Source organism: Pipistrellus hanaki (assembly GCF_964339955.1).
Source record: "Pipistrellus hanaki genome assembly, chromosome: 15".
Taxonomy (NCBI): Eukaryota; Metazoa; Chordata; class Mammalia; order Chiroptera; family Vespertilionidae; genus Pipistrellus; species Pipistrellus hanaki.
The window spans coordinates 46,022,772-46,037,504 of NC_140517.1; the positions used below are offsets into that span (position 1 = coordinate 46,022,772).

The 14,733-nt window shown below is 57.1% G+C and overlaps 1 protein-coding gene across 1 annotated transcript; it reads right to left on the bottom strand.

Annotated features, from left to right (window-relative positions):
• On the bottom strand, positions 1-11,493 carry LOC311633888 (orphan sodium- and chloride-dependent neurotransmitter transporter NTT5-like). Its single transcript, XM_084906894.1, has 11 exons — positions 10,793-11,493; positions 10,400-10,557; positions 10,184-10,307; positions 8,653-8,966; positions 6,773-6,883; positions 6,279-6,520; positions 3,651-3,831; positions 2,127-2,328; positions 1,840-1,999; positions 1,227-1,389; positions 1-913 (listed from the first exon to the last, which is right to left on the bottom strand). Exons 1-11 carry the CDS (start codon positions 11,076-11,078, stop codon positions 464-466), a joined length of 2,391 nt encoding a protein of 796 aa, XP_084763020.1. The 5' UTR covers positions 11,079-11,493; the 3' UTR covers positions 1-463.
• Between the last annotated feature and the right edge of the window lie 3,240 nt (positions 11,494-14,733).

Below are 14,733 nucleotides of genomic sequence, written 5' to 3' on the forward strand. Positions count from 1 at the left end.
GCGGCCCCCCAGCTGGGTGGTGGAGGTTGGGGGGGGGGGGTGTCTGCCTCCATAACTGGGGAGTCAGGTCCTGGAAAGTCCTGGGATGCCCCTCCCCATCAGGCCCACAGGGTGCCCCGACTTCACAGGGAGGAACAGGGGCCCCAGGCCCAGCCCTGTGAGCAGGCCAGTTGGCTCTTCTTCCCGGTTATCCAGGCTCAGAGCCGAGTGGGGTCCCCCCTGAACGTAGAATCGTTCCTGTTCCAGTAGAGGAGCGAGCCTGGGGTGGCGCCCCGCTGAGTGACGTCACCGGTTGCTAGGTAAGCTTTCCCGCACGCCCCTCCCCTTCCTCCCCGGCTGAGCCAATGACTCCTGCCCCCAGACGGGCTCCGAGGCCGCCATTGGTCGGACGGGGGGAGTGGGCGTGGCCGGCGGCTAGGGGCGGGCTTCTTGGGGAAGCGGCCCGCCTTGGTCCGGCGCCTCTCTAGGCCTTCGACGGCGCCCACGTGGCCGCGCTCGCCTGCGGGGTAGCGGGCAGGCTCAGGGAGGCGGACGACGGCACGGAGGGGAGGAAGGGCAGGCTGAACCCCGAGTAGCTCTCCGTCCGCCGCCTCCAGGGCAGCTCCTCCAGCCACTCGGGCTTCTCGTCCGCCTCCCCGACCGCGACGGCGGTGAGCGCGCTGGGCCTCGCCACCACCGAGTTCTCGCTCCGCTCCCGGAAGGAGGGCTTGGCCGCCGGCGGGAACTTGGGCCAGTCGGAGGGCCGGGCGGACTTCTTGGCCAGGAGCTTCTCGAAGGGGTGGCTGGCGATGCGCTCCTGCAGGTGCCACCAGTGCTGGAGCGGGTAGATGGGGATGGGCAGCAGGACGAGGACGCCGAGGAAGGTGATCCAGCCCAGGGCGCTCGGCAGGTAGGGCTGCTCCATTTCCCGGCCCTGCAGGCGGGAGGAGGAAAGAGGTAGGAGCGAGGGCGTGTTTTGTTTTGTTTTTTGGTCCGTGTCCTGTCGGAGGGCCAGAGTCCCCGAGGGGCCGGGAGGCTGGTGGAGCGGGTCCCCGGGGTGGCGGCCCGGGGCCTGCCGGGGGCCCCGCTGGCTGACGTCACCGGTTGCTAGGTAAGTTTCCCGCACGCCCCACCTGGTTCCTTTGGGGCAGAGCCACGGGTCCTGCCCTCCGCCCCGACGGGCAGGGGAGCCGGCCTAAGAGGGACCCCGGAGGGAGGAGGGGCAGGAGCCAGGGCCCGGCTCTCACGGTGCTGCTGTTCCAGGCGATGTAGGAGGGGGGCACCCTGCCGTAGAGGCGGATGAGGCAGAAGGCCAGGAGGACCAGCAGCGCGGGCATGGTCACGTAGCACCACAGGAAGGGGCAGGAGGACCACAGCAAGCGGCCCAGGTCGCCGTACATCTCCCGGAACCTGCGGTGGGGGCACGGGGGCCTGTGGGACGGAGCCCGCCTCCGGCCGCCCCGGGGCGGAGCCCTTGGGAAAGCAGGTCCGCCGGCTGTCTGGCTCCCTCGCAAGCCCTCAGCTCCCCGGGGACGCTGAGTCCTGCCAGGCCCCTCCCAAGCCTGGACCCTGCATCTGGTCCTCCCCGAGGAACCCCCCAATCCACGGGGCGGGGGGGGGGGGAAGAGGGGAGAGAGACACATGCACCAGCCGGGCCCTCTGCCTTCAGACAAGCTCCTGTGGGCAATGGCAGGGGAACCTGAGCCCCCCTTTCCCCGGGGTCCTGGCGGCTGGGTCCCTGGGACCCCCCGGCTGTGCCTCCTGCCCCCGCCCCCTGCTCTCAGAGGGTGCCCAGCTCCGCCCGCTCGGAGAGCCGGGGTGGGGCCCCAGGCCGGGTGGGCCCCGGGGCCTGGACATCACCTGGTAGCTCCGTAGATCCAGGCCAGGGTCACGTTCTGCAGAAGCACGATGACGACGAGGGTCAGCGGGACCAGCGTCTCGTCCAACAGAGACATGATGTAGCTGCCGGCCTTGCTGGTGAAGACCAGGCTGCCCAGGAACCCGCCCAGGCAGACGGCCACTAGGCAGAGGCAGAGGCAGAGGCAGAGGCGGTGTGGCCGCTGTGGTCAGGGGTGGGGTGGGGTTGGGGGGCTGGGCCGCGGCCAGCCCTGGAGGTCGGGAGGGGAGGCAGCGGGACCCCACGGTACCTGGGAACATCAGGGGCAGCCTCTTGAGGGAGGAGATGACGCTGTGGAGGGGAAAGACGATGCTCTCCACGACCTTGACCAAGGTGGTCAGCTGGATCACGGCCAGCGTCAGGAAGAGGACGAAGGCCCAGAACGGGGCGCCGGGCAGCATGGCGACGGCTTCGGAGAAGGCTGGGAACGCCAGGCCAGGGCCCTGCATGAACTGTGGGAGAGGAGGGCTCAGGCCGGGCGGGTCTGGATGGGGGAGGGGGGCAGGGGAGCAGGGGGGGGGATGGTACGGTGGTCCATTAGCAATGTCTGTCCTGGGCAGAGGCGGGAGGCGGGCGATGGGAAGTGGGGGGGTGATGGCGCGGTGGTCCATTAGCAATGTCTGTCCTGGGCAGACGCGGGAGGCGGGCGATGGGGTGGATGGCCGAGTGTTTGCTCTTCTCGGTTTCCGGTTTCCTAAGTTGTGTGCGGTTCACCGCTTGGGGCCTCCCGTTTCCTCCTCTAACAAATGGGGGGTAGGGGGGAAGGGGTCCTAGGATCTGTGTGAGATTTCAAGTAGAGTGACAACCTAGCCGAGGCCCTGGTCCACACAAAAATGGTGGTGGGCCGAAACCCGGTGTGGCTCAGTGGATAGAGCTTCTGCCTGTGGACTGAAAGGTCCCGGGTTCGATACCGGTCAAGGGCATGTACCTTGGTTGCGGGCACATCCCCAGGAGGAGGTGTGCAGGAGGCAGCTGATCGATGTATCTCTTCCATCGATGTTTCTAACTCTCTATCTCTCTCTCCCTTCTTCTCTGTAAGAAAATCAATAAAAAATATATTTTTAAAAAAACGGTGGTGGGAGCCCTAGCCGGTTTGGCTCAGTGGATAGAGCGTCGGCCTGCAGACACAAAGGTCCCAGGTTCAATTCCGGTCAAGGGCATGTGCCTTGGTTGTGGGCACATCCCCAGTGGGGAGTGTGCAGGAGGCAGCTGATTGATGTTTCTTTATTTCTTTTTTTTTTTTTTTTTAAATATATTTTATTGATTTTTTTTTACAGAGAGGAAGAGAGGGATAGAGAGTTAGAAACATCACTGAGAGAGAAACATCGATCAGCTGCCTCTTGCACACTCCCTACTGGGGATGTGCCCGCAACCAAGGCACATGCCCTTGATCGGAATCGAACCCAGAACCTTTCAGTCCGCAAACCGACGCTCTATCCACTGAGCCAAACCGGTTTTGGCACATCGATGTTTCTAGCTCTCTATCCCTCTCTGTAAAAAAACCAATAATAAATATATATATATATATATATATATATATATCAATATATCAATATCAATATATATATATATATATATACATATATATATATATATATTTTTTAAATGGTGGTGGGAATGTGATTACAACCCTTTCCTGCATGATAAGATGCTTGGGTGGCCCGTGAGGCTCCTGAGAAAGACATTTCCCAGTGTCCTCTGGGGCCTTTGGGATGCCCCCTGCCGCCCACCCCCTCCCCCCGTCCCCCCGCCCCCCTCCGCCCCGCAAACACACCTCTCCGCTCAGGGCCTCGATGCTGCAGGACGGGGCGGCCTGGATGACCTGGAACCGGAGGTGCTCGGGGAGGCTGCTGACCCACGTGAGGTAGTCCAGCGGGGCCAGGGTGCCCGCGGGCGGGTTCACGTCCTGGGGCAGCAGCCCCCTTTTTATTAGTTGATTCACCGCGTGGATGCTCCTGGGAGGGAAGGGGCGGAGAGGAGAGGCCGTGGAGACCCGCTGGCCTCTCGGCTGCTGACGAACGAGGGGACTGAGGGCGGGAACGCTGCCCACGGCGACTGCCGCTGAGCCACCAGGGCAGCTGGACAGGGGCCGGACACACCGCACATGGACTGGGGGCGAGGCGCCCTGGAGGCCCACCTAAGGGGCAGGTGATTTGTGCCTCCCAAGAAGCTTGTCCAGCCCTGGCCGGTTTGGCTCAGTGGATAGAGCGTCGGCCTGAGGACTGAAGGGTCCCAGGTTCGATTCCGATCAAGGGCATGTACCTTGGTTGCAGGCACATCCCCAGTAGTGGGGGTGCAGGAGGCAGCTGATCGATGTTTCTCTCTCATCGATGTTTCTAACTTTCTATCCCTCTCCCTTCCTCTCTGTAAAAAAAAAAAATCAATAAAATATATATATGTTTTTTAAAGAAATGTCTGATATGCATTTTTGAAATGAACGCCACGGGAGATGAAAAGAGGGAACAGGCAGGGGACATATGTAATACTTTCTACAATAAAGAATTATTTTTTTTAAAGAAGAAAATAGGGCCCTGGTTGGTTGGGCTTAGTGGGTAGAGCGGCAGCCTGCGGAATGAAGGGTCCCAAGTTGGATTCCGGCCAAGGGCACATGCCTGGGTTTCGGGCTTGATCCCCAGAAGGGGGCGTGCAGGAGGCAGCCGATCAATAATTCTCTCTCATCATTGATGTTTCTCTCTCCCTCTCCCATCCTCTCTGTAAAAAAAATCAACAAAATATATTAAAAAAAAAACACACACAAAAAAACTATGCACACTTCTGCTTGCTTTGTCTCCTTCTGCTTCTTCCTTAAAATTCCTGGACCAGAGTCAGGAAAACGGGTGCGTCAGGAACTTATCTCTGTGCTGGGCTCTTTGAATGTCCGAGACCTGTTGGCAGCCAATAGCGACGGTCACCGCGCGGCCGGCTCCGTCCTGCCTGTGCCCTCACTCCGTCCGGGACACTCACACGGCCCCGAACAGGCTCCTCCCCAGAGAGACACACGCGTGGCTCTTTGCTCACCGATGACGGGCTCGTTACCCTCTGGGATTCATTTCACAAAGGTCTCTGTGCCCCTGCTCTTCGGGAGCTTATAGGAAAATACGATGATTTTAATCCATCTTTAAAAGCGCTGCTACCGCCCTAGCTGGTTTGGCTCAGTGGCTGGAGCGTCGGCCTGCGGACTGAAGAGTCACGGGTTCAATTCCGGTCAATTCATGCCTGGGCTGTGGGCTCACTCGCCAGTGTGGAGCGTGCAAGAGGCAGCCGATCGATGACTCTCTCTCATTACTGATGTTCCTCCCTCCCTCCCTCCCTCTCTCTCTCTCTGTCTCTCTCTCTCTCTGAAGTCAATTAAAAATATATATATTTAAAAATTGCTGCTGCCATGGAAGCAGGCACTTTCTCATCCTTCCACATCCGAACTGGAAGGCCAGTCTCACCGCGGAGCTTTAGAAATCCAGCCGCTGAGTGCGCCCAGGCCCAGCGAACCCTGCCTCGGGCTGCCTCAGACAGGTGTCTCCGACGGCAGAATCGTCCCAGTGCGCAGCCTGGGCCCAGGATCGCGGATTGGGGCTCAGAATGCCGCAGCTGCTCCTGGGTGAGTTCAGGGACTGACCGTGAAATCTTTACACCATTTGTAACGTACGGAAGCCTTTAGAAGTCACGTCTTTGAGACCATTTTCTTACCTATAAAGGGGTGGCTATTAGCCTACTGCCTTTCTGGCTGTTTTCTCTGACCTATTAGTATACATTTATTATTATTATTATTACTAGAGGCCCCGTGGGTGGGATCCGGCCGGCCCACCCGATGGGGCACCATCAGGCCAGGCCAGCAGGAGCGGGGAGGGGCCGTGGGTGGTAGGCGGTGGCCCCACCCCCGATCAGGGTGTTGGGGGCAAATCAGGGCCGAGCTGGTTGGGGGTGGTCAGGGCTGGGATCAGGCTGGTTGGCTGCCACAGTGTGTGTCATAGCCACCAGTCGTCTGGTCCTCTGGCAGTCCTGGTCGCTCCACCATTCTGGTCGCTGGGCTTTTATATAGAGAGATTATTTAAAAAATATATACATTTTTTTAATCGATTTTTTTTTTCTTTTTTCTTTACAGAGAGGAGGGAGAGGGGGAGAGAGTTAGAAACATCGATCAGCTGCCTCCTGCACACCCCCTACCTGGGATGTGCCTGCAACCAAGGTACATGCCCTTGACCGGAATCGAACCCGGGACCCCTGAGTCCGCAGGCTGACGCTCTATCCACTGAGCCACACCGGTTAGGGCTAGAGGTTATTATTATTGTTATTGTTACTAACTGTCGGTGAGCCGGGAGCCTGGCAGCCTGAGCTGGGGGAGCTGCTAAGGCAGAGAGAGGGGGAGGGAGACCTCTTCTCGGAACCCCCGGCGGCGGGGACTCACTTCTCCACGCAGGCGGGGCCGCTGGTGCCGACCCAGTGGCCGGCCACCGCGAAGACGATGGCCGTGGCCACCAGCGACGCCGCCAGGGTGACGACGGCCACGCACAGGACCACCGCCACGAAGCTGTCGCTGCCGGCCGTGGAGGAGGAGATGTTGACGGTGGTGCCCAGGCCCAGGCCCAGCGAGTAGAGCACGTGGCCCACCGCCTGGTGCCACAGGTCCGGCGAGGCCCAGGACGTGTGCTGCGCGGGGAAGGGGGCGGGCAGCGGATTGGGTGTGAGACCCCCCCAGGGAGGGGGGGAAGAGGGGGCAGGCCGGGGCAGAGGAGAGAGGATGGAGGGGAAGGGGGTCCGGAGAAGCCCTGAGGGAGGGTGGTAGGGAGGGAGGGAGAGAGGGAAGGAGGGAAAGAAGGAGGGAGAAAGGGAGGGAGGGAGGGAGGGAGGGTGGGGAAGGAGGAGGGGGAGAGGAAGGAGGTGTGGAGCCCCAGGCCTCACCTTCAACGTTACCATGCGTTTGAGGCTGGCGGCCGCTCCTTCCAGGAAGAGGCAGTGGATGAGGAGGCCGATGAAGAAGAAGGAGGGGAGGAAGATCGTGAAGATCAGGAGCTGGCCGGGGAGCAGGGGCGAGGAGGGAAGACAGAGGCCAGCGTGAGCAGGGGCCGCAGGCGGGCAGGGGCAGAGAAGTGGGGTGAGCGGTGTTACGAGGGGCCTCTGGGAGGATTTTCCATGGAGACCACCATGGCGTCTGGGGGGAGGGGTCCCCTAAGGAGGGAGCGAAGGTCACAAACACAGATGGCTTTTCGATGGCGGGGCAGTTGGTCGTTATTCATCGTGGACCTTGGCTTTTCCGGCCTCTGAACAGTGAGGGGGAGGAGCCACGGGGCCGAAGGCTGAGGGAGACACTTCATAGGTGAGAGGGGAGGAGGAGAAACTGGGGAGAGAGGTTTGTGTTTGCGTGTTGTTTTTTTTGTTTGTTTGTTTTTAAATATATTTTTTTGCCGAAACCGGTTTGGTTCAGTGGTAGAGCATCAGTCTGCGGACTGAAAGGTCCCAGGTTCGATTCCGGTCAAGGGCATGTACCTTGGTTGCGGGCACATCCCCAGTAGGGGGTGTGCAAGAGGCAGCTGGTCGATGTTTCTCTCTCATCGACGTTTCTAGCTCTCTATCTCTCTCCCTTCCTCTCTGTAAAAAATCAATAAAATATTATATTAAAAAATATATATATATTTTATTGGTTTTTTTACAGAGAGGAAGAGAGAGGGGATAGTGAGTTAGAAACATCAATGAGAGAGAAACATCGATCAGCTGCCTCTTGCACACCCCCCACCGGGTACATGCCCTTGACCGGAATAGAACCCGGGACCCTTCAGTCCACAGGCTGACGCTCTACCCACTGAGCCAAACCCGTTTCGGCTGTTTTTTTTTTGTTTGTTTTTTTTTTAATGTATTTTATTGATTTTTTACAGAGAGGAAGAGAGGGATAGAGAGAAACATCGATGAGAGAGAAACATCGACCAGCTGTTGAGCGTGGACCTAGGAACCAGGAGGTCACGGGCTCGACTCCCGGGGTTGTGGGCTCGATCCCCAGGGTGGGGCGTGCAGGAGGCCTCGGATCCAGGATGCTCTCTCCTCATGGGAGTTTCTCTCTCTCTTTCCCTTCCTCTCTGAAATCAATAAAAGCATATCTTTGCCAAAACCGGTTTGGCTCAATGGATAGAGCATTGGTCTGCGGACTGAAAGGTCCCAGGTTCGATCCCGGTCAAGGGCATGTACCTTGGTTGCGGGCACATCCCCGGTAGGGCAGCGTTTTTCAACCGCTGTTCCTGGTGTTGCCTGGTGTGCCGTAGGTGCAGACAAGACAAGAATTTTATAATTTTTCACTATTTTGTTTACTTAATATTTCATAATAAAGTAATTATAAAATACTTTCTTTGTGTTTATTTGATTCCTATTCAAGAGAATTACTTTATATATAGTCAATATAGGCACAGAGTTAAATTTTTTAACATTTTCTAATGGTGGTGTGCCTCGTGATTTTTTTCATGAAACAAGTGTGCCTTTGCCCAAAAAAGGTTGAAAAACACTGCGGTAGGGGATGTGCAAGAGGCAGCTGGTTGATGTTTCTCTCTCATCGACGTTTCTAGCTCTCTATCTCTCTCCCTTCCTCTCTGTACAAAATCAATAAAATATATTTAAAAAATAAATAAATAAAAGCATATTTTTTAAAACGCAGGAAGGTGGGAGCTGGGAGGCTCAGAGTGTGTCCAGGGCAGTGACCGGGGATGGGGGCGGTGTGGTGACGGGGCTGGGCAGCAGGGGGCGCTCCTTCCGCCACGGTGGGAGAGGAGCAGCCCCGGTGAGAGGATGGGGTTGACACAGCTGCCTGGGGGGGCCCCATCGGAGGCTGCCGTCGGGGGAGTGCAGGGCGTGGGGGGTGGACAAGGGAGGCGTCGGGAAGGGGCTGGGACCTCGAGGTCTGTGGAGGCGGAGCAGGGGCGGGGGCGGCCTACCGGCGTGGACAGCTTCAGGCCTGAGACGAGGATGACGAAGAGGAGGCACCACGTGGCCAAGGTGCCCAGGGTGAGATGCAGGAGGAGGTGCTCGTCCTCCTCCTGGATGTGGGCCGAGGCGCTGAGGACCACTTCGTACCAGAAGTGCTGCTCGGACACGGTGCGCAGGCAGGACAGGCCTGGGGGCCGGGCGCTCAGCCGCCGCCTGCCGGGCTCCTCCCGCTCCCCACCGCCCCGCGCCCCCTCCTCCTCTGCTCTTCCTCCCTCTCTCTTGCTTCTTTATTTATTTTTTAAAAATATTTTTTATTCATTTTTTACAGAGAGGAAGGGAGAGGGATAGAGAGCTAGAAACGTCAATGAGAGAGAAACATCGACCAGCTGCCTCCTGCACACACCCCACCAGGGATGAGTCCACCACCAAGAGGACTAGGAATGGAACCCGGGACCCTTCAGCCCGCACGGAGCCACACTGGTTTCGGAGTTTCTCGGTGCCCTTGCCTCCCTTGGCCCTGCCAGCCCTCCCACTCCCTCTGCCTCTGCCTCTCCCTCTGCCTCTGCCTCTGCCTCTCCCTCTCCCTCTCCCTCTCCCTCTGCCTCTGCCTCTGCCTCTCCCTCTGCCTCTGCCTCTGCCTCTCCCTCTGCCTCTGCCTCTGCCTCTGCCTCTCCCTCTCCCTCTGCCTCTGCCTCTGCCTCTGCCTCTCCCTCTGCCTCTCCCTCTGCCTCTGCCTCTGCCTCTCCCTCTGCCTCTGCCTCTGCCTCTCCCTCTACCTCTCCCTCTCCCTCTGCCTCTCCCTCTGCCTCTCCCTCTCCCTCTGCCTCTGCCTCTCCCTCTGCCTCTGCCTCTGCCTCTCCCTCTCCCTCTGCCTCTCCCTCTCCCTCTGCCTCTCCCTCTCCCTCTCCCTCTGCCTCTCCCTCTCCCTCTGCCTCTCCCTCTCCCTCTCCCTCTCCCTCTCCCTCTGCCTCTCCCTCTGCCTCTGCCTCTGCCTCTCCCTCTGCCTCTCCCTCTGCCTCTCCTTCTCCCTCTCCCTCTGCCTCTGCCTCTCCCTCTGCCTCTCCCTCTCCCTCTCCCTCTCCCTCTCCCTCTCCCTCTCCCTCTGCCTCTCCCTCTCCCTCTGCCTCTGCCTCTGCCTCTCCCTCTGCCTCTCCCTCTCCCTCTCCCTCTCCCTCTCCCTCTCCCTCTCCCTCTCCCTCTGCCTCTCCCTCTCCCTCTGCCTCTGCCTCTCCCTCTGCCTCTCCCTCTGCCTCTCCTTCTCCCTCTCCCTCTGCCTCTGCCTCTCCCTCTGCCTCTCCCTCTCCCTCTCCCTCTCCCTCTCCCTCTCCCTCTCCCTCTCCCTCTCCCTCTCCCTCTGCCTCTCCCTCTGCCTCTCCCGCTCCCGCTCCTGCTCCCGCTCCTCACCGGTGACGTTGGTGTGGGGCAGCGGGCAGCGGGTCCAGGGCAGCGGGTGGTGGAAGGAGTTGGTGAGGTAGTAGAAGCACCAGGTGAGGATGATGCTGTTGTACACGCTCACCAGGACGCACACCTGGGGCGGGGGCCGCAGCGGGCAGAGGGGTGAGCGGGGTGGGGACCACAGGGGGGCGGAGCTAGGGCGCCCCCTGGCCTGGCCTCGCTCACCAGCACGCTCGCGTAGCCCAGGCCTCCCATCAGGGTCACGAGGTGCCTCCAGATCTGGATGCTGCCGAGGCGCAGCCACTGCCCCATGACCATCTCCATGTACAGGAGCGGGACCCCGAGCAGGCAGAGCAGGAGGCAGTAGATGAGGATGAAGTCACCTGGAGGAGGGAGCCGGGAGCTGAGCCACAGGCAGCGGGAGCCCGGCCCCCACCCCCTTTATGGCTTTTGTCCCGGGACCCCCACACCACGGATGACGCTCACGGACCTGGTACCCGGGGGGCGGGGGGCGGGGGGCGGGGTGCCCTCCCTCGGTCCCCTCCTCCCCCGGAGCCCGGGGTCCAGCCTTGTGTCCCTGAAACGTCTTCCAGAACCGCCCCGCCCGCCCGGCCTCACCTCCGTTCCGCTGGCAGAGGTACGGGAAGCGCCACGTGCTGCCCAGCCCGAGGGAGAAGGCGATCTGGCGCAAGATGCTCTCCGTCCTCTTGGTCTGAACGACGAAGTTCTGGGTCTTGACCAGGATCTTGCGGGAGAGCCTCCAGGGTGAGGATGACAGCCTTTGGGAGTGCTGGCGGGGGCCTGGCTCTCTGTCCTCCGAGGTCGCGGGCTCTCTGTCCTCCGAGGTCGCGGGCTCTCTGTCCTCCGAGGTCACAGGCTCTCTGTCCTCAGAGGTCGCCGCCATGGCTTCCTCTAACTCCTGGGGGAATCTCGGGGTCACCAAACACAGCAGACGTGAAGGGTCACGTCTCAGATGCCAAACCGCAAAACTCCACGAGAAAGACCCGTGTAGAACAACGAGGGCCGGAGTTTACCTCGCGGCTCCCTCCCCTAGTCACTGACTTAAGGCAAATATTTTCATCCGATGGAAGTAAGAGATATACAAGAAGGAATAAAAGAACATCTAAAAGGCTGACTAGGCAGACCACTAAAAGCGACTAATGACTGTGCTTAAAACAACAAAGAGAGCTGAGACCGGTTTGGCTCAATGGATAGAGCATTGGCTTGGGGACTGAAGAGTCCCGGGTTCAATTCTGGTCAAGGGCATGTACCTTGGTTGCAGGCACATCCCCAGTGGGGGGTGTGCAAGAGGCAGCTGATCGATGACTCTCTCTCATGGATGTTTCTAACTCTCTACCTCTCTCCCTTCCTCTCTGTACAAAATCAATAAAATATATTTAAAAAAAAAACACAGAGAGCAATATATTTTGGGGTTTATAATGTGTAGAAGGAAAATATTTTAATTTAAAAAAGGCCTGAAGTGCTGGGGACACTAGGACTAGGAGATACGTCCTGCACCCACAGCTCCCGGAAGCCCAAAGCTAACAGCACCCTCAGCGGTGAACTGTGAATGCTCTGCGCCTGAGGCCGGGAACAAGACAAGAATGTTGGATGGATCTCCTACTCAACTTCGTATTGGAGATCCTGTCCATTGCAATAAAGCAAGAAAAGGAAAAACAAACAATAACCACAACAGCATAGAAAGGCCATAAGTAAATAAGTCTTTCCTTATTTGAAAACAATATGAGTAGATGTGTGGAGATTACACATGCACAAAGAACCTACAAACTCCATAACCTTAAAAGGTACCATGGTTTTATTTTTAAAAATATATATTTTATTGATTTTTTTACAGAGAGGAAGAGATAGTTAGAAACATTGATGAGAATCATTGATCAGCTGCCTCTTGCACACCCCTTACTGGGGATGTGCCTGCAACCAAGGTACATGCCCTTGACTGGAATCGAACCCCGGACTTTCCAGTCCGCAGGCCAACGCTCTATCCGCTGAGCCACACCGGTTTCGGCAAGATACCATGGTTTTAAATGTTTGTTCCCTTTAGGTTTTGAAAGGAGGCACAACCCATTTTATAAATTAGATCTTGTCATTTTATGTGCTTCTATAATATTTCATATATTTGTACTTCTTTCAAATTAGGTATTGTCATCTATAGATTATGTATTAGATATTGTTATCCAATATACATAGGATATAATATATTTACATAGGGTATAATGTATTTATATTTCTTACACGTTGAATATTATTATTGAATATGTTATATATGGACACTATTGTTAAACATAACATATAGTATGTAAATGCATACTTATGAACATGTGTGTGTTTCTTACAAATTGGAGAATTATATATACACTGAGTGGCCAGATTATTATGCGCTCAGAGATCATCATAATCTGGCCACTCTGTGTATACTAGAGGCCCGATGCACGAAAATTTGTGCAGCAGTAGCCCGCCCCCCTCGCTGCTGGCACCAGCTGCCCTCCTCCGGACGCCTGCGGGCACCGGGACCCAGGCTGGCTTCCCTCCGCCCCGGCCTCCGCAGGAAGGACGTCCGGAATGACTTCCGGAAGACGCCCAGTCTAATTAGCATATCACCTTTTATTATTATAGAGACACTTCTGCTGTATCATGAGTATTTTCCTATGTAAAAAGTATTGTTTAAAAATACGTATTTAGCCGAAACCGGTTTGGCTCAGGGGATAGAGCGTCGCCCTGTGGACTGAGGGGTCCCAGGTTCGATTCCGGTCAAGGGCATGTGCCTTGGTTGCAGGCGCATTCCCAGTGGGATGTGTGCAAGAGGCAGCTGATCGATGATTCTCTCTCATCGATATTTCTAGCTCTCTATCCCTCTCTCTTCCTCTCTGTAAAAAATCAATAAAATATATATTTTTAAAAATGTATTTAGCCGGGACCGGTTTGGCTCAATGGATAGAGCGTTGGCTTGGGGACTGAAGGGTCCCAGGTTCATTTCCGATCAAGGGCATGTACCTTGGTTGTGGGCACATCCCCAGTGGGGGGTGTGCAGGAGGCAGCTGATCGATGACTCTCTCTCATCGATGTTTCTAAGTCTCTATCTCTCTCCCTTCCTCTCTGTACAAAATCAATAAAATATATTTTAAAAAATCCTACACGCATTTAAAATATATATATATATATATATATATATATATATATATATATATATTTAGCCAAAACCGGTTTGGCTCAGTGGATAGAGCATCAGCCTGCAGACTGAAGGGTCCCGGGTTTGATTCCGGTCAAGGGCATGTGCCTTGGTTGCAGGCACATCCCCAGTAGGGGGTGTGCAGGAGGCAGCTGATGGATGTTTCTCTCTTATCAATGTTTCTAACTCTCTATCCCTCTCTCTTCCTCTCTGTAAAATATCAATAAAATATATATTTTTAAAATACATATTTGTTGTTGTTATTTTTTAATCTTCATCCAAGGATATTTTTCCATTGATTTTTAGAGATAGTGGAAGACAAAGAGAAAGACAGAAATATTGATGGGAGAGAACCACATCGATTGGTTGTCTCCTGCCTGAGCCTGGGGCCAGGGCCTGGGCCTGGGAAGGAGCCCGAAACCGAGGTACCTGCCCTTGACCAAATGGAACCCGGGACCATTGGGTCCGCAAGCCAGCACTCTATCCAGTGAGCCAAACCGGCTGGGGTTAAAACTATTTTTAATGCTCCAACTGATTTGCTCAATGGACAGAGCATCGGACTGCAGACTGGAAGGTCCCAGGTTCGATTCCGGTCAAGAGCATGTACCTTGGTGGGTGTGCCCACAACCAAGGTACATGCCCTTGACCGGAATCAACCTGGGACCTTTCAGTTCGCAGACCGACGCTCTATTCACTGAGCCAAACCGGTTTCGGCTAAAAATATATATTTTTAATGGCTACTTACTATTCCAGTCATTCTGTAAACCTAACCACGTGGATGGTTTGCCTAAAACTTCCCAGGCCCCTGACAGCCCTGTTTAGCCCCCAAGGCCCTTCCCGCTGGGACCCTGCTTCTGGTCTCCCCCCACCAACTACCCCCCACCCCTCACCCCTCACCCCTCACCCCCACCTCTCACCCCTCACCCCTACCCCTCACCCCTCACCCCTACCCCTCACCCCTCACCCCCACCTCTCACCCTTCACCCCCATCACCCTGCCTCCGGCTGCAGCCACCCCCTTGTCTCCCTTTCAAGACCTCGTACCTGCAGTTCACTCGGCTGCCCCCAGGGAGCGCGCAGCCCCTGCCCTCGAAGCCTCGGCCCGTCCGGCTGTCCGGCCGCCCGCTCGGCGCACTCGGGCTCCCTGTCGCCTCGGCCGGGCTCTCCGAGAACCAAAGAAGCGACCACCTGCTGGGGCCGAGCTGAGACGCTGTTCCGAGGGGGCCGCCGGGGCTCGGCCTCCCCAGACCCCCGCCGGCCTCGGCGCTCACTGCGGGGGCTCCGGGCCGAGGACCGGGGGGCGCCCGGACTCCTCCCGCTGGGTCCCCCCGCCCCGCCTCGGCGTCTGGTCCCTAAGCCTGGGAGGGGGTCGG

Bases quoted from the DNA above. Each gene is read 5' to 3' on its own strand.
- LOC311633888 (XM_084906894.1), bottom strand. From the start codon at position 11,078: ATGGCGGCGACCTCTGAGGACAGAGAGCCTGTGACCTCGGAGGACAGA. The intron at 8,967-10,183 runs GTGAGGAGCGGG...CCCGGCCCCCAG, and splicing joins GCCCCACACCAACGTCACCG to GCCTGTCCTGCCTGCGCACC. The intron at 2,329-3,650 runs GTGTGTTTGCGG...CCTCTCCCACAG, and splicing joins TCGAGGCCCTGAGCGGAGAG to TTCATGCAGGGCCCTGGCCT.